The following is a 26421-nucleotide window of genomic DNA, read 5'->3' as shown; positions in this document are numbered from 1 at the left end:
GAGGCCAGAGTTTAAAAGCCGAAAGAGCTCCGTCACTCACGCTGTGTCCTTTCTCCTCCTCTGCCCGCTTCCTTTGCAGCCTAAAATGACCCGCGGGCCGAGACCTGCCGCGTAAATGGCGTCCGCCGTGAGAGATGCAGTCGTCTGGTACCAGAAGAAGGTGAGTGCCGCTTGCATGCTTTTCCAGCCGCTTTTTAAACGTCTTCCATTTGCCGTGCCGTTCGCCCAGCCTGACTTGTAGCTGTCGCTCTTGGGGAGATAGTTCATGCCGTCTGCTGTTCATCTGATATTTTTGTCCGTCCCCGAGACACATCCATGTCTGTCATGTTGGGCATTGAGGTTAAAGGTCACGACAGCAGCAGTCGCCTCTGGCAGCTGTATTCCCCCCATAGTTCTCTCCTTCATTCCCCGGAGCCAGGCTTCTCTAAAGCTCAGCAAGTTGCAATAACAGCCCTTTAGCGCCCCAGCTGCCTGTGGGCTGACCCGCCACCCTCGGATATTCTCCTGCGTTTGTGCCCCCCCCCCCAGCTGGAAAGCTGGAAGCCTTAAAGCCTCTTTAAAGGAAACGTGCTTTTAGTTTTTGTCCCTATTTTAATGTCGGCAGTGACGATAACGGCAAGAGCTGCTCATTAAATTGCGCTGAATTTATAAGGCACCGTGGCAGACAGCCCTGTAACGGACACCACTTGGACAGGGACACGGGTGCTATAAATGTTACCCAGCCTTTCCATCCAGTCCTCCGCTCAAGCTTAAAGGTATTACGATGTATTAATTACGTTATTTAAGCCCTCAAAGATTACCTTTCTCCGGAGATGCAGCCTTTTCTGTACAGAATCCACCGCAGTCATCGTTCAACAATGGACACAATCGGCTGCATTGCTGGGCATGGATGTGTATACCTTGCATAACATGCAACAGGCTGCAGTTTTTTTCCCCTTTATATAATGGGGTGATATTGCGTGTTTAATGCACTAATGGACCGCAGGTCTCCTGCTTGGAACAGTGCAGTTCTGCTGACCTACATCTTCTCTGCTTGATAAATATTACATACCCATCTGCACGTCGCCTGCAGCCGTGCTCCTGTGCATGTTCTGATTTTAAAATTGAATCTAAATGAGGATAAAGATAACAAAATAAAGATGACAAAATGTAGAATTTCTAAAAAAAAATTGTTCATTTTTGCTGAATTTATCAGTTTTGCTAAAATACAAGTAAATTTATTGATTTAAAAGACAATTTTATCCAAAGTAACACACAATTGAAAAAGCAGTATCAGACAGTTAGATAGAGCTGTTGCGAGTTAAGGGCCCAACAATGAAATCACTCGGCTGCTCTGGGATTTGAACCGTCCAGTCGCAGGCTCAGCATCCTAACACGTCGAGCCACACACGCTCCAGTTTCGTCAGTAAAACACCAGTAGCAATTTCACAACTTTGTATTTTATAAGATCTGTAGCTGTAGTAGGAAATTAAAGGAATAATGACTGATTAAAAAGCATTCTAAGCTAGTCGTTTTATTTTTCGAATCTACGAAAAACCTGACATTAACATTCTCTACGTTGTTATTTGACTTTTATCAGGAAGCTGCCAGGGACATGACTTCCTGTGACTGAACTATTCCGTTTCTGCGTCTGCCAGCTCGTCGGCCTGATAGAACTTGCAGGCTCATTACACCTCTTCCTCTAACATTCATCTTGTGATTCCCCTCAAAGCCGGTGTCTGATTCGATCCAATTCTTGATCTTTGGAGATGGGTACGACAGACGGGTCCCATCTGCGACGTGCAGGTCGCTTAGCCTCTCCCCCCTGGCCCACGCTCACCAGGGTCACCTCCGACAACCCAGCTTCAGAACGAAGTAACATAAGCAGCAGAGATTGCAGGGGGCAGACTGTCGGATCAGAATGAAAGTCAGCCGCGTATTGAATGCTCCAGCTGCAGTCGGGGCAGGTTGCGCAGTAAACCTGTTTGGTGTGTAACGTGTCCCAGAAGGTACATCGCCATGGGGACAGTGGTAGCAGTCACACCTATTGGCTCATCCAGGTGGATTCTTGCAGTTTCTCTGAAGCTGATTCCTTGCATTTATGCTTCGGGCATATTTTTTGTATCCTGCTTACTGTGGGGTAGAAATACCTGTATACTCTATAAAAGATTATGTAGAGGTGAATTAGTGGATACAGAATCCATTGGTGATGTCAGTGCACTAGGGCAATGAACACGCCCCCACCCACTCTGAACGTCCAGTCCCCCTAACAGCCGGGCGGAGGGAGGCTTCGACATCGATTTAACGTTAGCAGACTCCACGCATGATTTTCCACGTTGCCAGGAAACAGAGTAAAGCAAAGGCTGTTTTTATTTATTTTCATTTTAAACTCCTGACCAGGAACGGCACAGGGTTGCTCCTGGCCTCAGCCGTCCTGTGATCCGCGGAGCTTCCCAGGTGATAAAGAAAATGGTTACTTTTGTCTGAGGATGCATTTCTAGGCTGAGGGAGAAATCTGATACAAGCTTTGTGTTGAAGCAAATACTTCTGAGGGGATTTCATTTCTTTACGGGGGGGGGATGAAAATGGAGCCTACTGTAAAATTAGTGTTTTTCCTCCAGATGCGGCTCTGTTCTTGGGCTTTCAGGAAACAGTTGTCTTTTCATTTAAGTAATCCCTCTGCGGTGTTACAGTTCCTGTCACAAATGGCATAATCTTTTCTGTCGCCACCTTTGTCTCGAGACGCGTGTCTTGATGTTGTAGCCATGGTAACCGTGACAAAATAAAAACCCAAGGCGATTTTTAACTAAGATGGGAGTGGCTCCTGTTTTTACGCAAGGACAGAAAAGGCACCGTGCCATGAGCCTTTTGGGCGACGGCGTTCATTCGGCGGGTCCTGTCCGCGGATCACGATGAAGTCACCGCCAGCAGTCTGCACCGCCGTGCCGGGTGAGCGAGCAGACCTGCCGTGTCCAGGGCCACAGGACGTGACAGACTGGGGAGAGAGAAGTTTCCTCCGCTTGATGATGTCCCTGCACGGGCTGCTGGTGTGTGAGTGTGTATGGGCATGTATGTATTATACTGTGGGGACAAAATGCCTCCACAATGTGATAACAAGCTGTTATTGTGACATTGTGGGGACCACTTTTTCGGTGCCTACAAAGAGAAACTCAATTTTATAAATCTGAATGCAATCAGAAAAACTAAAAATGCCAAAAGGTTAGGGCTGGGTAGGTGTTAAGGTTGTCATTGTTGGAATTAAGGTTTTGCCCATAGGGATGAATGGACGGTCCCCACAAAGATGAATGCAAATGTGCGTGTGTGTGTGTGTGCGTGTGTGCGTGTGTGCGTGCGCGCGTGTTTGTTTTATAACTGGTCTGGGCCTTGTCTATCCTTCAGGGAGTTTCCGGAGCCAGTGTCACCTGGCACACACAAGGTTTACGAGTGGCATACCATCCATGCCTACAGTCAGCTGATGGCAGCTAGGGTGGCATGGCGAATGTAAGATTAGGGTGAACAGGAAACAGCTTTTCAGGAGGTGCTCTCTCAAGTACAGGATTTGTTTTTTGTTTCGCAATTTAGATTACAGGCCTGGCAGTGGTGTGTGTGCCCATTGACACAGATGGGCACAGAATGGGCACAGGCCATGGCCAAAGCCACATTATTCCGGTAACGGCCGAGGGGACAGGTGGCAGGTGGCAGGTGACAGGTGCGCTTCTCCACCAGAGATTCCAAATTTATGAATTTATAAATAATGTTCACCAATTTTCCTTGTTGAAGTGATGAACACAGATACAAAGATGGAACTGTGGGAAATCCAGAGCGAGTGAGGTTCTAGAGAAAGCGGAACTGAGAGCTTAGCATTTCTAACTTACCAGTTATCTTCACTCACTCGCCGGGTGAAAATGCAGGTTTTTCATCCGAATCATCATCCCGTTTCCCCTCAAAGGACAAGTCCGGTACAGAGCACCTGGAACAACCAGTGAAGAAATTTACATTTAATTATTTAGCAGATGCTTTTGTCAAAAGTGACGTATAAGCGAAGCAGATGGTGCATCACAAGCGTACAGCTGTCAAGGAGCCAACTCAGGTACCAGTGTTGCTAGGCTGCACTTCCAATCACTGACCTGTAACAAATGCAAGATAGTCATGGGGAAGAGAGCTACGCAACATACTATAGAACCTGATATGAGACAAGCCATTCGAATAAATCACTCCAAGAGAACGTAGGAGGAACCACGTCTAAGCACAACATACAGCAGAGCATCCAGTGGTTCCAAATGAAGCCATTTCAGTAAACTGTCCACATGGACAGAGAGGCAGGGGGGAGTCAATGTTTGGGTGGGTTTAGTTGAGCTGCTTCTGGAAGTGATTGGGTCTTAAGACATTTCTTGGTGGTTAAGAGAGATCTTAACCTTCTGGTGATGTGTCTGCTACAGAGTAGCTTGTTCCTCGAATTCTATGTGATCAACAACAGTTCACAATGCTCCGAAAATCTGGAAGCATCACTGAGTGACTTATCTAATTGCAAAATTGCAAATATCTGTGTCTTATTTTGACAGATATAGAAGGTTCCTGTCGGCTCAGTGTGACAATTTCAGCGTGTACTCAGCAGACACTTCAGCAGTGATCTGGGTACATTAGAACTGGAAGGGCTACATTAGCTGAAGGTTGCCAGCGGCGACAGCATGCCCTATGCGCATTGGCTGCTCTGTGCAGTCACTCGAGAGCCATTACTTAATCCTGGCACCTATCTGCTCATGCCCAGTGAATGAGCCAATCGGCTTTGTCGATGTTGAACCGTGCTCTGAGAATCTATTCTCCCTGGCAGTTTCACTGTACAGCAAGCCAGTGAAGGATACACAAGGTTAAAATCTGGGCAGTTAACATGTGGGTTTTTTAATCAATAAAGAGTCTTTCTAAAGTACCCTTAGATCATGTCACATTGAAATCTTCCTCCCACGTAGCTGTGCTGCACATCAGAATTCATTTCCGCAGTCAGACACAGATTTGCTCTTCGAAGCCTTGATTTCCCTCCATCGTGCTCATTGGCCGTGCGCTTATATAAGTGACATTACGGTAGTATTTCAGGGCATGGTGCTGTGGGATGGCTGCACCCTCTCTGTTTGTGTCAGCTGGTCCCGGGCTTGGCTGGGAGCTAGACAGCAGGCTTACTAACCTATTTGGCTGTGGAGTCTGGTGTGGGGGGTGGCCATGGGGGGAGGATCGTGGTGGATGCTGCTCCCTAAAAGCAAGCAGGTTCCTGTTGTTGTGGCCACATGCTGCCCTACTCAGCAGGCTCCTCTTTAAACGTACCGCTGTCTCTCGTGACGGATTCATGAAATATGCAGTGCGTTCAATCAAGACCCAGCTGGGCCGACCTCCCTTGTCTCGCTAGGAAATGCCCCAGGAGCCTGGCTAATTAGCCCCCTCCCCCCCCCTTCCCAACAGTCAGAGAGCTTTGTATTGATTTTCCAAGCTTCGTTCATGATAGGACCCATTTTTCAAGCAACTTCACGGGCACTATATCCTTGCACACTTCAGCTGACAAACTGTCATCAACATCTCATTACAGCTGTTCACCAAAGGTTCAAAACTTCCCTGTAAAAGAAAAGCGATACTACAGCACTGTATACTCTCCTGCCCTGCTTGCCCGTTCTTGCCTATGCTTGCTTTTGCCCAGGATAAAATCCTTTGGAAAACCCTGAAGGATGACAGAGCATTCTCATACCAGGATGGGTTTTCCTGGAAGTGCGGCAGTGCATGTCATCAAGGGTGATGCTGAATCCCTGGTGGCAGCTATTTTCCGACTTCGAGGCGTGAGCTGGTTATGATCTGCGGCCTCCTGCCATTGATCCCTGACTATGCCAGGTCTTAAAGGATGCTTCCATTCTGTTTTCTATATGGGAAAAATAACCTTGTGCTGTAAAAGTTCACCCTGTGAATTCTAAAGCAGACAGGCAGCCGGTGCTAAAAGCACTGAAGTAGAAGGACACAGGTTTCAATCAGGTGTAATTAAGTGCCCACTGATCTTTAACGAGGCTAATGGCAAGCTCCTCTTCTTCATTATCTGGGTGAGAAATCAGGCTGTATTTTTCTCGTTGCTTCCATCGGGTGTGTGGTCTGCATCGAGCTCCACGGGCTACACATCCCAGCGATCAGAGGTTTATAAAAGGGTAAATGGCCACAGAGTGTGGTCACATCTGCAGAGAGCAGTCCAGCCATGGTACAGTTACAGGGATATGTTCTGAAGGAGGTTACTGACACAAGACACGGGTATCTCAGATCGCCGTTGGTGTCAGACTGATCTGGAGGGCTCAGAGTGGAAGGAAACATCTAAGTAAATGACATTGAATTATTTATTTTTAGTCGCATCTTTGTTCCCCTTCTCCTATGAGCCAAAGCTGTAATGGTAATGGTTTTCACTTCTGTTTTTATTTCCTTTGTGTCTGGAGTATTTGAGGAATACAGGAACTAAACCATTTAATGCGTCTTTATTCGTCTCAGGTGGCATGGAAAGACTGCTGATAAGGTCAATTTCATTTACATTTTTTTACAGATCGGAGCCTATGATCAACAGATATGGGAGAAGTCAGTGGAGCAAAGAGAGATTAAGGTAGACCTTCTATTTCCCTGCTATCCGCCTTCTCTTCTCACACATCTCTGCTCTGTGTAAATTACCATTTCTGGGGCTAAGGACCCGGAGTCATCTCTTCATGGGATGACAGCCAGTCTATGTATCCTCTGTCGATAACTGATTGTTGTTTTCATTCATGCTTGCAGTTAACATTTCCCCTTTTTGATGCTTTTATTTTCGCAGTTTATTAGACTGGTGAGTACTGGGGGAAACTGGATGTATCCCTCCTGAGCTCTCACTGTTTTTAGATTGTGGGTCCTGGTTTTCTGGTTTGCTTTAATACCACTTTGCACATGGTTGTGGTCGAGCCGTTTACATGATGCTGGCTGGAAATCAACAGGTCTGTATTTAATGTGATGACTGGAGTCAGTCGGGTAATGGTTACCGTTGCTGTTTCATTACTTATTTCCTACTCAGTTAAGTAGATTTTGTACATACTTCATCCCCACTTTGATGGAGCTTGATTGATGGCAGCCTTGATGTTCTCCTCTTGTGTCTTCTATGACCTTTGACCCATTTGGCTCCTCTTCCCCCTAGGAATTGTCAAAGTTCATTGTCTCTAATGTCGCAAGTAATGAGGGGGCAAGTGTGATTGTTGTAGGACGATGGCCGCACCACAATCTGGGGATGATTTCCTGGATAGACTTGACTGAATGCAGATGGACGGACCTTGATTTCTTACCTGTCATGTAAAGGGTTCCTGAACTTTATGATTGAAGTTTCTTAGTACATATCCAATGCACTCCTAACTGTAGAAACTTGCAGCTGTTGGGTGAATGCCAATCACGGTTCTGCATAGATGTGTTGGCAGGAGGGTTTAAATAGCACAGAGACCAGACTTGTCACAAGATATGCTGTCAAACTGGTGCACTGGCAGCCTCTGATTTTTTCCTCACTAGGTTGAAGGAAAAAACCCAACATCAGTTTGAGTTTGTTTTTTTTTTTGGAAGATCAGAGGAGGCTTCAGCTACTTGCTTTGATTCTGCGTCAGGTTTTTGAGTCAAGCTTACGGTGATCTCCAGCGCTTGAAACATTCCTCTAGGGGTGTCTCATTTGTGACTCATGGCTAACATGGGCGTTCATCTCATATATATTATGTCATTTTGTTTTACATGTTCTACATATTTACCCGACATATAAAACCTCATAAGAACCCCAAAGGTTCTGAGGCATGTTGGTCTTGGCCTAGGAGATCTAAGAGCATGCTGGGAAAAATTCACACAATGACACAGTTCCTTAGACTAGGGATTCCCAACTTTTTGTTTACATTGTACTAAGATTGCGCAGACTAGTGGGAAGGTTCCCCATGATAAAATTCAACAAAATGTGCACGAAACTAATCCATCCATCCAAGTGAGCATTTTCGGAAACCACTTGTACTGTTCAGGGTCTCGGAGGGTCCAGAGTCTATCCCAGAAACTATGGGACGAAACTGATCATCAGGGCATTATTTTTCAGTGCGAGATTATCCTGCTATAAGGCAGGAACGCCTACCTTAGACAATGATCAAAGCACTTATAATTTATGACATTAGGAATATTGTTTAATAAGTGCTTTCCACTGTGTCCTTTCTACACCCATCCCTAGTATAAACCATAAGCTTATTATGCTGCCCAGTGGCAATCAATAGGCTTGACAGAGGTGCATTGTACACAAGCTCACTAACGGTGTTGCCCATGTACAAGGGCCTACATTGAAAGGCAGATTTCAGAGGATTTAAAGTAGCCCGTAGTGTTGATGATTTCAAGGCTGCTGAGTAAATAAGCATCGGCTTTAAGATTTCATTTTAAACGGAACATGTCTAGCTGTTTTTATTTTCCATTCACAATGCGTGTACTTCATACAAGTCTCATTGCCCATTGAATGGGTTGCTGAATATGGTTTATGGCTCACGCCAGACCACCTGTGTTCTTACTAGGAATCATCCTCATAAAATTGCAGGGTAGCAAACGTTTTCATTGCCATGCAAAGCTGAGTGCAGCGGCTTCCTTCACACAGCCATAGTCCTTAGTGTTTGCATATACAGCAGTGTGGTGAAGGAACCTTCTGGGTGACTTGTCCTCCTCTCATCTGCAACCTTATTGACAGGAACACTGTGATCATCACCCACTTCGTTCCATCAAGGTCGTGGCGTTCCTCTGCATTACGTCATGCCCAGTTCCTGTTCTGATGCGTTGGAACTCAAAATTTTGTCTATTTTTGGCTTGAGCCAATGTGCTGGAATAAGTTTCCCCTGAGCCTCAGAACTGCAGGATGCAGGGCTCAGATCTCATCTCGTCAAACGGCGCTTGAGCCCCGAGATGTCCTGACAGCATTTCCGAATCTGCCCTCTATGCCCCTTTTTGTCAGGTTGTTTGTCTATACGTCTGTGTATATTTAGCCTGTTTTCAGACAGGGGCAGTATGACTGATGCTGTTATGTACTGCTGTATAACCTCATATAGTCAGCGGAACCTCTGGTGTTGGTCTTCTCTGTTGCTTACAGCACTTTTTTTTATCAACCTGTAATTCAGGTTTCAGAACATATGAAAAAATTGTGTGTATTGCACAATATTATAACAATTATTATGCCGCATATGACCTCAACTGTTTACTTATGTTTTATACTGTAAATGTTGTTTCTACTCTTTAAAAAATGAGAAAAAACCTAACTCTAAACGTCCATGCAAGAAGACGTTACCATGTGTTCCGTAGGAACAACTGCCCCCTGAAGGCAGAAAAGGGAATAGCCATGGCGGCATTAATTTAAACTGTACTGTGATCCAAACAAAGGGGTTGTATAAGTATGTGATGTGTCTCGCTGGAGGAGTTTGGAGAATGGTACTTATAGACGTTCTACACATCCAGCAGACTTACTGTAGACAGCGAATTTGCCTGCATGAGACAGACAGACTTTTTTCAGTCATGCATGACAGGAATTGTACTGTAAACAAAAAGGAAATATGCAACTTAGCCATGCATTTGCAGAACACACCCATTTTCAGGGGTAAGTTTAGCTGTATTCAGCATAAGGTTTACACAGATCGGCTTTGTCTGACATCTGTCTAACTTGCTCTCCAGCTATGTTTCAGTTTCACTTCCTGTATTACGAATAACTCGGCCGTGTTTTCGGTCAGCAGACTCTGGACAGTGGCTTCTGATGAGCTTCATCAAGTGTCTTTCGAGGCAGATACTGGGCAAGATGTGCAGGAGCGAAATCTTAGACACAGAACTTTACACGTTCACTAGCCGTTTCCGTTAACTGAAATATATCACTCCACACAGGACAACTACTCAGATGCTGTGAGATCTGTTGGTTTAATTAGGCAGTCAAGCTCTTCTTATGCTGGCAGAGAAGTGGTGTGTGGAGTGTGAGGTCCTGGTTTTAATGAGGTGATGAAGTCACACACGGGCTCTGTCACTTTGTTTGGCTTCTGGATTTCATTTCTCCTCATTGCCTCGTCTTTATTAAGCTGCTACTTGGGTAAGGGATTCCCCCTTCTGACATTTCAGGAGTAAACTAGTTACTAAATGAAACCGTAAGTAGGGGACCTAGAGGCCCCTAAAGACAAAATTAAATGCTCCTGAATCATGGACCAGTACTGTTGATACTCATTGGTGATATACTTTGAGTGCTTTTTAGAATGACAATCTGTAGGATGATTCACCCTGAATAAGCCTGCGATGTATGGAAAATTCCTGACTTTTTGTGACCTTGAATATAATTTGCAGTAGATAAATATAGATATTTTGGATGATATTTGTGGGCTTTGAATTTTTAGCATTTACAGTACAATGAAGTATTTTTAAACTACCAGTTTTGTACTAAAGTGCATGGCAGTTTGTTAAGAAGATTACTTAAATGACTCATTTTGCTTGTTTTTGTTTACTTACTGACACGACTTAATATTCACTTTGTGTGGGCGGATAAGGGAGACGAGCTGACATGCAGCGGCCGACCTCGGCCGGGGATCCTGGTGCCAACACCCAGCCATATTCTGAAGTTGTTTGTAACAGAAAGTGAGCAGTTTACGGTTTAATCAGTGTAACCTCATACCGTTGGGGCCGATGCGAGCATGTGAACACTAACCAGCAAGGCCCTGAAACATCGGCAGCCTTGCCAGCCAGGCGGTCTCCCGGAGACCCTCAGCTATCTGACGCTTCACTCTTACCTCCTAGGGGCTGAGGAACAAACCGAAGAAGACTGGTCATGTGAAGCCGGACCTCATTGACGTGGACCTGGTTAGGGGTAAGGAGAGCGTGTGCCAGAAGATGCTCTGGGTGGTCATTGACCTGCAGGATTTGCATATACTCTCTTCAAGCAGTGGGAAATTAAGGGTTTCGGCTACACACCAGTGAGCCAAACTATTAGGACCACCCCCACGCAAAGTGAATTATGTTGACTATCTAGTAAAAACCGTGCCTGTCTGGGATATACTACGCAGTAAGCTAACATTTGGTACTCGTAGTCGACATGTTCAATGCAGAAGAAATGGACAGAGATAAAGATCTGAGTGACAAAACCGCTATGGTCAGACAACAAGGCTTGTGGGTGCCCACGGTCAGCTGTGGTGACTGCCTAATTAGTGTGGTCCAAGGAGGGAAAGACCATGAACTGCTGACAGGGTGTTTGAGCAGCCGAGATTCACTGATGCAAGATGTGCAGGATGGCTATCCCGTGTGGTACAGACCAACAGATGGGCTACTGTAGCAGAAATGGCAGATAATTTTGATGATCACAGGAGAAATGTGTCACATCACAGTGCACTGAGCTCTACTGCACATGGGGCTACCAAATGTTAGCGTACCTTCCAATATATCCCAGACCCTGACGTGCACCGTTTTTATATAGATATTCAGCATTATTCTCATCACTCATCATATGTCTAGTTCATCATTTCTAATTTCTGCAGGTTTTGTGCTCCGCTGTTTCTCATACCTTTGGGTTGAGACTGAGCCACTTTGATCACCATGTTATTATGCTCTTCTGTGCCATATTCATTTCCCAGCAGCCTGAGAATGCTGCAGTACTTTTATGGGGTAGGAGCACGCAGACGAAGGAACACACAACCTGGAAGATGTCAAACTGCAGTCAGTTGTTTCCCCGGTTCCCTGCAGGTTCTGCTTTTGCCAAGGCCAAACCTGAGAGCCCATGGACCTCGTTGACCCGGAAGGGCATCGTCAGGGTGGTGTTCTTTCCCTTCTTCTTCAGGTGGTGGATCCAGGTCACCTCCAGGGCCATCTTTTTGCTGTTGCTGCTGCTGTACCTCCTCCAAGGTGAGCGTTGCGCTGCAGTCCTGCAGGACATGCAGAAGTCAGCGTGCCATTCTCGCAGCTCATACGATACCAAATGCATTTTGTTTTCTGCATTTGAAGCACCACCCATAGTTGTGTGTGACTACACGCTTAAAATATCCAGCAGCACACCCTAGCCTGGATGACTCCAGTCCCCCGTAGTCGCAGGGTCATTTTCAGGTCCTCTTCAGCTGATGGTGAGGAAGTCCGTCAGACGCACGAAGGAGCGTTATGGTCTCAAACGCCCAAGGACTGTGTTACTGACCTGACCCCTTTAATAGAAACGTGTCCTCCAGCATGCTGTTATGATGAAGACAGAGTTTGACAGTGATGTAAAATAGTCCATACTCTTGAACATATGGATCTTTTTTTTCTTCATCGTGTAAGAAATAATTTGAGGGTGGGGTGAGGGTCAGATTAGCAGAGCTAGAGCCAGGGTGGGGGCTCTCTGAAGATGCACCGTGTGTTTCCTGTGTCGAGTGATGACTGAGAGCTCCTGTATCTCACGGTCTTCCTGTCAGGGTTCTCACTCATCCTGGAAAACCTGGAAAATAGTCAACAAATGTTCTCTTAATAGAAAACACATGGAAATTGAGAGAAAAAGCAAAAATCTCCTGGAAAACCTTGTACTGTCCTGGAAAAAATATTTCAGCAAACGAATAATACTGCCATACGAAGTTTTGAATATGTAAAGATTTCCATGTTTTCCATCACTGGAAAATTAGTTGGCTGTTCTCCAGGAGGCTGTGTTTCACAGCCTCCTGTCTGTCCTTTGTCTCATGGCCTCCTGTCTGTCCTCCTCCTTCCTGTGTCTCACGGCCTCCTGTCTGTCCTCCTCCTTCCTGTGTCTCACGGCCTCCTGTCTGTCCTCCTCCCTCCTTTGTCTCATGGCCTCCTGTCTGTCCTCCTCCTTCCTGTGTCTCACGGCCTCCTGTCTGTCCTCCTCCTTCCTGTGTCTCACGGCCTCCTGTCTGTCCTCCTCCTTCCTGTGTCTCACGGCCTCCTGTCTGTCCTCCTCCCTCCTGTGTTTTAGTGGCGGCGGCAGCGCTCTTCCTCAGCCTCCCCCCGACGCACGGTGTTCCTGCCACCGAGGTCTTTGGTGCCGTCTGGCTTATGCTGCTTCTGGGGACAGTTCACTGCCAGATCGTTTCTACCCGTACCCACAAGTCCCCACCCAGCGCGGGGGCCAAAAGGAGAAGGTGGGGGAGGTCCGGTCCGCCTCGTCACTCTGTTTAAATTTGCTCCTGTGTCCCATGTCTTTTTAATTGCTTCAGCTAAACTGTTGATCATTGAGCTGCTGTTGTCTTGTTTGGTCAGTCTTTGGAGGCACGTTACCCAGAAAACGTTGCATGACACTTGCAACACTTGAAGCTGCAGAATATCAGTCTCAGATCTTATCAGCAAACCATTCTTGTTTCCTCATATCAGCCAAAAATAGCTTTAATCAGGATTTTAATCAGTATGTCACCAGTGCCATTTTCTGTAATGGGAGCACAAGTTCAGCCCTGTGGTGGGTAGATGTGTTTGCATAGGATGATAGGCCCCCCGAGTCGTCCTCGTGCTCAGTAAAGCCCCGAGTCTGCCTACTACTCAGAAGGGCCCTGAGTCATCATCAAGCTCAGTGCACCCCCATATTCATCCTCTTGCTCCGTAGACCCCCCATGTTGTCCTCATGCTCAGAAAGGCCCCCAAGTCATTTTTATGCTCAGTAGGGCCCCGGGGTCATCCTCATGCTCAGTAGGGCCCCGGAGTCATCCTCATGCTCAGTAGTGGGAGTCATCTTCATGCCCAGTAGGGCCCCGGGGTCATCCTCATGCTCAGTAGGGCCCCGGAGTCATCTTCATGCCCAGTAGGGCCCCGGAGTCATCCTCATGCTCAGTAGGGCTCTCAATCATCTTCCTGCCCAGTAGGACCCCGGGGTCATCCTCATGCTCAGTGGGGCCCCGGAGTCATCTTCATGCTCAGTAGGGCCCCGGAGTCATCCTCATGCTCAGTAGGGCTCTCAATCGTCTTCCTGCCCAGTAGGGCCCCCAAGTCTTCCTCATGTCCAGTAGGGCCCCGGAGTCGTCCTCATGCTCAGTAAGGTCCCCCAGTCATCTTCATGCCCAGTAGAGCCCCCAGTCGTCCTCATGCTCAGCAGGGGCTCAAAGTCTTCATGTTTATTAGGACCCCCAAAGTCATCCTCATGTTCAGTCAGGCCCCCCAGTCATCTTCATGCCCAGTAGGGCCCCCAGTCGTCCTCATGCCCAGTAGGGCCTCAAAATTGTCCTCATGCCCAGTAGGGCCCCTGAGTCATCCTCCTGGCGAGTACGGCCTCGAGTCCTGCTATTTATTTATACTGTTATTGTTGTGCTAATTTCTGGTCATTTGCTGTCAAACCAGCCTTTCCTTTCCTGGGGGGTGTTACACGAAGCAGGATTTCTTGCTTAGCTGGATAGCTTTTTGGTTTTTAGGTAGTCTGGGTTAAACGTATGTGAATGAACATGAAGTTCAATTAGCCCAGACTACCTTAAATCCAACAAGTTATCCGGCTAAGCAAGAAATCCTGCTTTGTGAAACCCTGGGTTCTTTTACTTTTCCAATCAAAATAATACAACAAGGCAATGGCTCTTTCTCTCTCGCCCTCCCTCTCTTTCTCAATCCCTCTAAGCCACCTGCCTTTTTTTTCAATTTCTCTCGATAAAGGAAGTTAAGGAAAGCCGCGCAGTTGGAGGTGAATAGGGAAGGAGACGGCTCTAGCACTACCGATAACAGTCAGGAGGGGGCGCCACACTGCACTGAGCCTGTGTCCACTCAATACATCGGCACATTCTTCAGAGAGTTCTGGCATGATATCTTTAAAACAGGGTGTGTATGTTTCCTTGAAAGTCCAACTTTCTGCTCAAGCTGGAATATCCCTGAAATCTCAATAATAACATTATTAGGAGTTCAGCAGCTGTGATAGTATGTTAATGAAATTGTATTTTGATTTGACTTTGAGCATTTGATTACTATTGAGACTGATACCTTCTGGGATAAAGGAATGGGATATTGCAGCTTTGTTTTATTTCACAAACCAAGTTCACAGGGTTGGAGCCACACTGACGAATGAATGACTTTACTTCATTTCTTCCTACCTATGCAATGTCAGTTAGGTAGATAATTGTGTACACAAACATTGTGTTTAAGAAATAGTAGTGAGATATTTATATTTGTAATAATGTGAAATATTCACTGCATAATCAGCAAGCTATTTCACTGGAACTATTCAGAGTATTCACGCTGCTCATCAGGTACATCAGCCTGGGCTCCTTCAAGGATTCGAATTGCTAGATAATCTGATGTTGAGCCCTAACTTTGCCTTGTAGTACAACTCCAATTTTCTCGCTAACTGCTAGTTATTTGTATAGTGAAAAGGTCACACTCAAACCCAGTCTCACCCCCAACTTCACGTTTTAGTGTAAGTGTTCATTTTGGGGGCAGTAGAAAAGAAGGATGAGGACTCTCGTGTGATCCTCGTTTCCTCGTGTTCATAACCACAGCGAGATGGTCTGTAGCACACAAACACAAGGGATGTTTTTCTTTCGCTCTGGGGTCAATAGTTTTCTGCTCTTGTAGATCTGGCTTTCTACCTGTGTGGAAACACATTCACCTTTGCTTTCTTTCCCTCTATATGATATGAGATCTTAGCACAGCACAGTATCAGACTTCCCCCCTGTAGACAGCGTTTGTTCTCTGGCCAGGTCAGGGACACGGACCCTGACGGTGCTGTAATGCCATACCTCCTCCTCTGAGGGCCAGGAAGGCAAGGGGATACTTCCATAGTGCTGTCCAAGGAGCTAGAATATATGGGCTCAGTGGCAGGTTGACTTCAGGTTGCCATCAATGTAATTTCAGCCCTGAGACCACATTCATGTGATTCTTTTTTCCCGCATTACTGGTAGAGTTTTCTTCTGAAACCGAGCAGAGGTCAAAGGGCGTGGCTAGGGTGCCATCAGCGTGAGTTTGGCTCACCATAGCAGTAGCGTCGTCCTCCATCTTCGATGTGTGGCACCATGGCAGCCCCAAGCAGGCTACCCCCGCCTGGCCGACTGCCTGGCTTCTCACCCATCAGCTCTGCATGCTATGGATCTCCATACCATTCTTAACATTCTACCCCACACAACTTCACAAAGATTCACGTGCCAGTCATACTATGTGATCCATCTTTGGATCTTTGCCTGCAAGCCTGCCAATCATCCTGAGTCACTGATGCGTCTCCAGAAGTACAGTGGTACCTCAGAACTCGAACTTAATCCGTTCAGAACTCCGGATCGAATACTAAAAAGTTCGAGATCTGATCGAATTTTCCCCATAAGAAATAATGGAAAACCAGTTAATTGGTTCCCAGCCCCAAAAAAATACACCTAAATATGTTTTTTTTAGCATTTAAACACAAAATGAACCGGATAAAACAAGAAGAGCATATACTATACTAAACACATCTAAGCACATTTATCAAAGTAATTTGTAAAGTAAGAAAATAATGTGTAAAGTTAAAAAAAACATCCTGCCCCTATCGTCCGCTCCTTCCGTGTGCCACGCCCCTTGTTAACCCCATGTGGAATCCCCGTGTGATCAGCTGTTTCTGGTTGTTGTCATTAGTCCTCTGTATTTCGTCCGCGTTTCAGTTTGTTTCCCCAGTCCAGTCATTGTATTGTCCGTCTGCGTTTTGCCTGCCTTACCTGTAATTAAACCTTGTATTCCCCGATACCCTGACGTCTGCGCCTTTGTCTCTGTTTCGTCCTGTCCCCGCTCGGCATGACAGTATTATTATACATTAATTAAATGTATTAAAGGTTTATTATTAATATTAAAATAATGAATAAGAAATCTTTATTTTTAAATGTATTTTATTATACAATAATATTCACTGTTACTGTCTATCATTGTCTAAATGTATTTTTACTGTCTAAATATATATATTCAGGTAGTGTAAACATGCACGATGCTATCACAGCGAATGCGAGACTGAGACTGAAGCGTTACCCTTTGTTTCCGCTGACAAACGTGCCGCGTGGCTCATTTCCCCATGCGTACAAGTTATCTTAGGTCGGCATTCACGGTTTGACTTCTGAGATTCAGATCGAGCTCTAGGTAATTTTTTTTATAACTGGTTGGTTCGACTTTTAAGAAATTCGAGTTCTAATGAGTTCGAGAACTGAGGTACCACTGTACCTCCATGTCATCAATTTTCGGAATTCGCCCTCTAGTGGTTCGGACGCATACGTCCGAGTTTTCAATAACAAAGAAAAATGACGTTCAATAAAAGAAACAAATGTATAAAATCAACCACAACCGGCTTGTAACAGTACAAGAAACCTTTATTATAATATATGTACAAAGTTGCACAATTTTTGTGCCATGGTTATTTTTAAGTTAAAACAAAATGACCATGGCAACCATCTTTAAACGGGTCAAGTGTCCGGAAGTGAAATATAAGTGTTAATAAAATGAAAACTAAGCATTTCAAACTATTTCCTTCACGACCAACAATTCATAAACCGTCACAGTATTAAGACAAAACACCCATTTTTCCATAAATATGACTCTCATGCTCTCAAATAGCTTGCTCACTCTTCGCAGAAAAATGTCAGTCGGCATTGTTTACATTCGCGCTATGTTTTTCATCTTCGGAATTTTATAAGAAAACCATTGAATAAAATGACAAAGTTACTCTCGTTTGAAAGCTTGATCTCTTATGTACATAATTCAGTCACTGTCATTTTTCATTGTCAAGTATTTTTTTAGATACATGCTCTGATTCCCTGCTAGCATACCATTTTTTACACACTGAACCTTTGCCCATGGTTATGTTTCACCATAATAAACTTTTTGTATGAACATCAACTTACAGTGTCATTTGCTTCATCCAATAGAGGTGCGTCTAAGGTTTGCAAAATGGTATGGGATGTGCTGATTGGGCATTGTTTTTCGCGCTGGGGACATAAATGCGCAAATTATTCTCTGCTGGTGCAGTTTTTGTGGGAGTGTCTTGAGTACGCAGAGTATGCAACCCTCCACATTTATTTACAGTTTACTCTTTTATTCTATAGATTTTTATAATTCCGTGATTCAGCAAATTATAATTAACATCTGCTTTGGTAACAATTGTATTATGGTACATAGGGAAAAGTTCCGCATCGCCTTTGTCAAGCTTTGCGTGTGCAAAGTAATGCGCAGCGCTTTTGGCTTTTACTTGGACAAAGTTATGCGGGGCTTTGTTTGGGCAAAGTTATGCGGGGCACTTGTCGGCTTTGTTTGGGCAAAGTTATGTGGGGCACTTGTCGGCTTTGTTTAGGCAAAGTTATGTGGGGCACTTGTCGGCTTTGTTTAGGCAAAGTTATGCGGGGCACTTGTCGGCTTTGTTTAGGCAAAGTTATGTACGGTACTTGTCGGCTTTGTTTAGGCAAAGTTATGTACGGTACTTGTCGGGTTTTTTTGGGCAAAGTTATGTACGGTACTTGTCGGCTTTGTTTGGGCAAAGTTATGTACGGTACTTGTCGGGTTTTTTTGGGCAAAGTTATACGGGGCATTTGTCGGGCTTTGTTTGGGCAAAGTTATGCAGGGCACTTGTCGCGCTTTGTTTGGGCAAAGTTATGCGAAGTTAGGGTTAGGGTTAGAAACAAAATGTTTCTTATGACCAGTAAGTGGTAGTGAATTTAGAAAGAAAGACGCTATCCCAAAAAACACTGCTAGTTACACTATGGCCAGTTTGGATAGGTTTTGGATAGGTCTTGGATAGGTTTTGGATATATTTGGCACAAGTCCTGTGAATATAATATAGATTTTCCTCCAAATGTGTGGTGATGTTGTGTGACAAAATGTTTCTTATGACCCATAAGTGGTAATGCATTTAGATAGAGACGCTATCCCAAAAAACACTGCTTGTTACACTGTGGCCATTTTGGATTGGTTTCAGATAGGTTTTGGATATGAAAGGCTCCCAGTCGCACCATTTGTTCTTTCCTCTGTAAAACCTGTTCGGCTACATCAAATGACATGAAATTGGGCACACATGTAGAAAACAAGTTAGGGAACCACATTTTTCAAATTGGACCTAATCCATCATGTACTTCTTTAAAATATTTGCAAAAATCCAAGACACAAAGACAGGTTTTTGTATTTTTCCAGCTGTTTTTGTTATATTCGCATGTCCATAAATTATACACAGTTATTCATTTTGGTTATTGAGCTTCCAACAATTGATTGTAAAGGGATCAGCTTTGATTTTAGGTATCAGGCATGTGTCTGTGACTTTTACATCTGAAGTTATAAGGTAATTATTCCAAAGAGGGAAGGAATGCCCCCCCATGCAAGGGGCCCCCTGCAAAAGGGCCCCTGGTGCACCCCATAGAGTTAATATAAAAAAGAGAACTCACTTCCTGTTTTCCATGTCAGTTGGATGTCTGGCTAATTTCCACAATTCCTCCCTGCTTAGAATATTTCGCTCTCTCTCTCTGCCAATCCACCTCACCCCACTCCCACCCAGATTAAAGAAACCTAAGACATCCATCAACAAGTCAACAGAGACGGACAACGGCTACGTGTCTCTGGATGGCCGCGTGACCAGCAAGAGCAGCGAGGAGGGCCTGCAGCTCCGTGAAGGACCCGGTGACCTTCTGCCCCCCAGCGAGCCCCACTGGACTGCCCCCCTGCCCTGCAGCGGCCTGCTGCCCCCAAGCATGCCCAAGGTGGGCCCCCTAATGCCAAGTCTGAAATCAGTCACCTCTCATTTAGCATTTTACACTATGAACTTCCTACCGCGATATACATATATACTGCTTTCAGGTTGGTTTTGTTACTATTCAGTTAAGCATTATTTGGAATTCATGCTGGGTAGACTATCAAAAACTGAACTGAAGCAGGTTTTTTATTTAGTGACTTTTTTATTACATGTACATGCAGGAAGCCCCAAGCCCCCACCGAGTGGAAAATTTAACTGACGAGGCGTCCACAGAAGAGGACCCCGAAGCCCCCTACAGCACCGTCAGGAGGGGCGGAGAGCGCACACAGAGTGACTGCGGCCTGCGCAACAGGAAGTCTCATCACTACAAGAAAAGCTACAGTGCAGAGGTACAGCTCTCATGACCTTCAGCAATGTACGACTCTTGGTCTTTCACAATGTTAATAGATGTACGGTTCTATGCTCACTCACAGTCTTAATACATGTACGGCTCTATGGTCTCTTCTGGTGTTAACAGATGTACGGCTCCATGGTCTTTCACAGTGTTAGATGCACGGCTCCATGGTCTTTCACAGTGTTAAAAGCTGTACGGCTCCATGGTCTTTCACAGTGTTAACACATGTATGGCTCCATGGTCTTTCACAGTGTTAACAGATGTACGGCTCCATGGTCTTTCACAATGTTAACAGATGTACGGCTCCATGGTCTTTCACAGTGTTAACAGATGTATGGCTTCATTGTCTCTCAGAGTGGCCTGATGATACTTATATAAGGTGATATGGGCTTCCATAACATTCCTAGTGTCTGGTGTAACGCTGCCACTCCCTCCAGGAGCCGAGCCGCTCTGCCTCAGGTGGCAGCCTGCGCTCCAGCCTGCGCCGCGACTGCGAAAATGTGCGTCCCGAGTCGGAGACGGAGGACGTGCTCTGGGAGGACTTCCTGCACTGTGCCGAGTGCCACTCCTCCTACAGCAGCGAGACGGAGACCGAGGGCACGCCCACCTGTCCCAAGAAGGAGTACAGGGACGACCCCTTCCTGCAGGTGGGACCCCAGCACCGCCTGCCTGGGTAGATGTCGTATGACACGGTTATTTAATCCGTCCAGTCAGTGCCTGATCCTGCCAAGTGCAAGATGGATAATTGCCCAGGGCACCAATTTCTCATGATTTGTTTCTTTCTACACATTCCTGTTGCTTAAGAAGCCAGTCAGCTTGTTTCGTATAGTATTTGCTGGTCAATTAAACTCAGTTGCCTCACAACTCTGGGGTTGGGGGGTTTGAATCTCATTTCCATTATGTGTTTGTGGAGTTAGTATGTTCTCCTGTGGTGAGGGTTTCCAACCTCCAGGCCGCAGAAGGCTGGGGGTGGAGGTAGCCCCTATTTCGTGTATTAGAAGATTGCCCTGAACTGAAAAATGAAATGCAGTGTCCGGTATTGATCCACGAAAATATATGATTTGTCCCCTATTTCCCTGCTTGGCAAATATTGTCGCAAGATAATATTTAATTCACAAAATCTTGTTTCATGAAACAGGCCCCTACTCCTCAGACTTATTTTGTTTGTGTGGGCAGGGCCACGCTCCATGGCTACACAGCTCCAACCCGGGCCTGGAGCGCGTGAGCGCCATCGTGTGGGAGGGCAATGAATGCAAGAAGGCTGACATGTCCGTGCTGGAGATAAGCGGAATCATCATGAACAGGGTGAGTACCATCATCACTCATGGGGATGTGACCAGTGTTTCCAGCAGTGTTGCTGATTTACACACACAACTAGATCTGGAATGAAAGACCTGTCCTTACTTCTGTCTCCCTTCTACAGGTAAACCTGTACACACCTGGAATTGGATACCAGGTTTTTGGGAACCTGGTGTCAGCCGTATTGGCGCTGACACCCCTGGTTTACAGACTGTCCCAGCACAAGGAACTGGAGCACCTGACCACTCTCTCTGCCACTCAGCTCCTTTGTATCACAATGGGCTCTGATGTCATGGTCATCGCCATGGTGACCGTGAGCTTGGTGGTGCGGGCCTTCCTCATATGGCTCTTCTTCTTTCTACTGAGCGTAGCAGAGAGGACCTACAAGCAGGTAAACAAAGGATTTTGGGGCGGGATGTGCGGGGTTCTGTCAGCTTCGCTGCTTTCCTCCCATAATCCAAAAACATTCAGTTGAGTAAATTGGTGTTTTTAAAAGGGGAAAATGTAACCTGTTAAGTTGAAGTATGTGTTCCTATCTGCTCTTGGCCATCCCACTCTACATGGAATGAATTTGCATACTTATGGATCTGTCAGAGGCTGCTCTTCGCGAAGCTCTTCGGACACCTGACGTCCGCTAGGAGGGCCAGAAAGTCGGAGGTCCCTCACTTCCGACTGAAGAAAGTGCAGAACATCAAGATGTGGCTCTCTCTGCGCTCCTACCTGAAGGTAAGGCCAGGTCTGTGGATGGTGCTCCCCCCCCCAAGCAGTCCGTCCGCTATCCATGACAGTAAGTTTACAGGATAGTGGGAACTGCACGTGTTACACAGTAATGTGTGATCCCTCTCCACAGAGAAGAGGTCCCCAGCGTTCAGTTGATGTCATTGTCTCCTCTGCCTTCCTCCTCACCCTGTCCGTGGTCTTCATCTGCTGTGCACAGGTGAGGAGCATTCTGGGAAAGACCCAACTGTCCCGACCCCGACCTTAACGTTTCACTCATAAGAGGCTCTCCTGTAGTGCCCTTAAGGAATACATTAACCTACATAGCTTTACTAAATATCTAACTGTACACATAGGTGATATGTATAGTACATGTCTCTGTGGATAACTAAGCAAATAGGTACTGTAAGGGTTCATTAGAAGTCATTTGCTTAGTTTCTCTCACTGCCACATGGTGCAGTTGTGCAGCCTCTGTAGCTTCTTCCCACTGTAGCCAGTTGACCTTGACGGTTGCCATAGTTACATGCAACCTTCCCACTTAGTGTTGTCATAGTGCCTGTACATTCTGCCGACCTGCCAGCAGAAGCTCCTGCTTTACTGATGATGGTGTCGAAGGACACGCCTCAAGTCACTTGCTGTAAGCCAGCCTGGCCAGCTGTTGACCCCCATCTCCCCCCCCCCGCAGCTGCTCCACGTTCACGAGACCTTCCTAGACTGTCACTACAACTGGGAGCTGGTCATCTGGTGCACCTCTCTGTCCCTCTTCCTGCTGCGCTTCGTCACACTGGGGTCTGAGACCAGCAAGAAGTACAGCAACACTGCCATTCTGCTGACCGAGCAGGTGCCGTGACTCCTTCTCCTGGTAACGCAGTGCAGTAAGATCTCCCCAGGGGCATTTCATAGACACAATGTGACCAGATGGGTGTCGGGTCAAATTCCTGTTGCACCTGTGACACAAGACCCATAGTCTGACTATTAAAAGTGATCTTTTAACTTTACAAATTCTGCATTTGTCCATAAGCACAGATATATACAGTACTGTGCAAAAGTCTAAGACAGTCAAAAGAAATGTTATACCTATTTATCTGGGTAGTACCCCCACATTTACTATCATTTATTTATTAACAAAAACACAATATAATATTAAAACATACACAAATTAGGAGTGGCACAATAAAAACTATTAAAAATGTCTTCTGTTCTCCAAAAAGTCTCTGATATCTTGCTGGATGGCTAGATGAACACCGCTTCAGGTCCCAAACCTCTCCTCAGGGGCACCTCAGCCACTCCACGTATTCATTAAATTTCACCACCAGCTCTGTTAATTAATTAACTTAAATAGTGATTAGATATTGATTAGCTATATGAGGTGTGCTAGTGGTCGAGTCAAAAAAATTCACGGGTATATTGGATGGCTGCTGGAAATTCTGGGGTGATTTTAATTGTGGTTTCGGAATGGATAAACTAACACACTCTGACAGTGCACAATAGCATAGTTTTACACCAACATAAAGATCATTTAAACATTTTCTTTTGCTGCCTAAGACTTTTGCACAGGACTGTGCATACACAGTGCTGGTTGAGAAAACCTCTCGTGTCTGACAGGTAGTGCTAGCTGTAAATGAGATGTACGTTTCACAACATCGCGGATCACTGTCACTGAAAAAGTCACTGCAGTACCCTGAGCACTGGTCCCATCCTCACCACAAAGGACTGGTCTGATGCGAGTTGTCGCTATTTATCTGCTTCAGATTAACCTGTACCTGAAAATGGAGAAGAAACCAAATAAGAAGGAGGAGCTGACCCTGGTGAACAATGTGCTGAAGCTTGCTACTAAGCTGCTGAAGGTGGGTCTCTGAGTGCTTCTCTGTGACCTTACTGACAAGTAGATGATGTATCTTTTGACCTTTCCTTTCCATGTGCTTGCAGGGCACCCTTGTTGAACTTTATACTTTCATCCGATTTCAGATGGATTCTTGGACAGATAAAATGGAAGATTTGTAGTAGCTATGTGGTACCAGTAGTTCTGCTGGAAAGTAATTCAGGGCAGTTTGTGACAGTTCATAAGCCTGTGGGAATTACCCCCTGTTGTGTGGGGTTATGGCTGTCGCCCACTGCTACTTACCCGTTTGTCCATGACTCCTGCGTGGCTTCTTCTTGTGCTCCCGTCAGGAACTGGACGCCCCCTTCAGGCTGTACGGCCTAACCATGAACCCCCTCCTCTACAACATCACTCAGGTGGTCATCCTGTCTGCTGTGTCCGGGGTCATCAGCGACCTGCTCGGCTTCAATCTCAAGGTCGGTCTGTCGGCTCTGTATCCGAAAGCTGCTACGATAGACGTCTGGGGCTGAAAGCACTTGTACTTCTTATAAAACTACAAAAAGCACCATGCTAACGATGGCTAAATGTACTTTATAAGGAAATTTTACCATTTACAATTGATTTTTTTTCCCCCCCAGTAAAAGAGTTCATGCACACATCAAAGTCACAAACTATGCTTTTCGCTCCACAGCTTTGGAAGATCAAATCATGACAAGACATGCGAACACAGCACAGACGTCCGTAATGGGATTCCATTTGCTGTGACTAGGAGGCGCTCTTGAGACCGACTAGGGGGAATGGAACCCCGACAGTGAACTACGACTCCGACATATCAAAGACATCATGGTTATGTTTTACTCATACATAAATCGTGCAATTCTAATATCTATTCTACCTTTTCAGTGTTTTTGGCATCTGTCGTAATGACACATCTTAGTGGTAGCAGAGAGAGGTGGTTTTATAAACAAACGGATTTCAGCAGCTATTTTGCCGAGAGGGCAGACGGGTGCAAGATGTGGTCAGATAGGTCTGAAGCCCAAGGGGCTGGTGCTGCCCTGTCCCCCGACCACATGGGGGCGCTCTTCCCCTCAATTCCAATCATCCACTGCCACCGTGGCATGGACACGCACACAGAGTGACCCGTCCTGTCACCATAACATCTGTTACATGCACTCAAGGTCTTTTAAGCCCTGACATTGACTCTGAGGAAAAGTACTTTGGATGGATAACCTTGTACTTCAAGCAATAACTATTAATTCCACCAAGACTGATGGTAGCTGGCTGGACCTTATGAATTTGTGTGTATTTATTAAGAACACGTGGCGGCCAATCCGGATGCCTAATAATGTGCACTTTAAGACATAAATGTTACTTCAACGTTATTCCAGTGTCAGAAGCGTAATGTTACTCTCAAATAAAAGCCATTTTATATATTTGCGTGCAACAGCCTGCGTTCAGACAGACCAAAGTGCCGTAAAGTGGTGGAAGTTGCTTTCACACGGCCTGGTTTGTCCTGGAGACACTGAAAGGATGTTGCCTGTTACTTTTTATTTGTATGGATACTCTTTCTTTGTAGATGCAAGCGACGTTTTGCAGCACTAAATAAATGGTGTTTGAGATGGTAATATAGATATTATGCTATGCATAGTACATTTTTAAAGAGAGTTGCATATTTAAGTTATGATGTTTTGTGAGCAGGTGTATTTATATCAGTTGCAGATTTTTATATGAAATATGGACACTCATATCAGTCGGCCCAGCTAATGCACCGTGACTGTACTGCAGGCTCTACTATGTGAATCTGAACTGCTTTAGTTCCCATGAATTTGTGCACCATATGACACTGTAATTAACCACAGCCTTCATTAAAAACTCACTGTGGATAATGCGTTTGTCATGTCTGTTGGAGGTACTATAGCCTCTGTTCTCCCGTTTTCTGAACTTCTTTCCATGTTTGGCCTCCATGAGCTGTTAGATCTTTGCTTGATGTTGCCAGGTTTTTGGTAACAAGCAATAATGTTTAATCTGTGCATCAGTCTTTGATAAAACTGCACATCCTAACCGTAAAAAAAAAGGAGGTATTTATTTGGTGCTAGCGTTTCCATTAATGCTTCAAAGAGCACAAAAACCATGCATTCCCAGGCAGCATTTTACTGGCCTTAAAGTGATGTAAATAACGAAAAGACGAAACATCGCCACCTACATACTAATGCATGCCTTCACAGAATATTTAAAATCGCCTTGTCACTGTCTGGCCAGAAGATGGCGCCAAAGTCGTGTGTTATGCAACTAGATCACATACATTTAGCATTAATACACGTTTGCGTATTCATGTATACAAAGTCAAACTGACACAGTGTGCAAATGAACACATTTTAGATAACTTTGAGCATATGGTGCCTTACTGAGGAGCATCTGTTAAATCTAAAACTTTAAATTGAAGGGCTTACAGCTGCCGCAGACACAAATCTTAAGCATTATGTACATGACACTCAGCCACGCTGCAAACGGACACAGGCACCCCCCCTCATACTCACACGGACCCAAAATCTAATAATGGGTCAGAATAAGCAAAATAAATACAAAGAGGCCCAG

General features: G+C 45.5%; 1 protein-coding gene across 4 annotated transcripts in view; it reads left to right on the top strand.

Annotated features, from left to right (window-relative positions):
* LOC111843153 (protein PHTF2) overlaps window positions 1-25712 on the top strand; it is a 38388-nt gene extending 12676 nt beyond the window's left edge. The window contains exons 2-19 of one of the 4 annotated variants that reach the window (XM_023810467.2): window positions 80-160; window positions 6539-6595; window positions 6800-6811; window positions 10774-10843; window positions 11713-11871; window positions 12923-13088; window positions 14575-14736; window positions 19400-19601; window positions 19816-19983; window positions 20426-20635; window positions 21165-21293; window positions 21412-21678; window positions 21882-22013; window positions 22138-22224; window positions 22690-22845; window positions 23756-23851; window positions 24177-24302; window positions 24518-25712. In XM_023810467.2, the coding sequence (XP_023666235.1) occupies window positions 116-160; window positions 6539-6595; window positions 6800-6811; window positions 10774-10843; window positions 11713-11871; window positions 12923-13088; window positions 14575-14736; window positions 19400-19601; window positions 19816-19983; window positions 20426-20635; window positions 21165-21293; window positions 21412-21678; window positions 21882-22013; window positions 22138-22224; window positions 22690-22845; window positions 23756-23851; window positions 24177-24302; window positions 24518-24538 (2265 nt within the window). In that variant the 5' untranslated portion in view covers window positions 80-115 and the 3' untranslated portion in view covers window positions 24539-25712. Of the gene's footprint in view, window positions 1-79; window positions 161-6538; window positions 6596-6799; window positions 6812-10773; window positions 10844-11712; window positions 11872-12922; window positions 13098-14574; window positions 14737-19399; window positions 19602-19815; window positions 19984-20425; window positions 20636-21164; window positions 21294-21411; window positions 21679-21881; window positions 22014-22137; window positions 22225-22689; window positions 22846-23755; window positions 23852-24176; window positions 24303-24517 lie in introns of all 4 variants that reach the window. The other 3 variants (XM_023810470.2, XM_023810471.2, XM_023810472.2) reach the window with 3 other exon arrangements.
* The last annotated feature ends 709 nt before the right edge of the window (window positions 25713-26421 follow it).

Source organism: Paramormyrops kingsleyae, chromosome 3, assembly GCF_048594095.1.
Source record: "Paramormyrops kingsleyae isolate MSU_618 chromosome 3, PKINGS_0.4, whole genome shotgun sequence".
NCBI lineage: Eukaryota > Metazoa > Chordata > Actinopteri > Osteoglossiformes > Mormyridae > Paramormyrops > Paramormyrops kingsleyae.
This window is presented reverse-complemented; position numbering and strand designations above follow the sequence as displayed.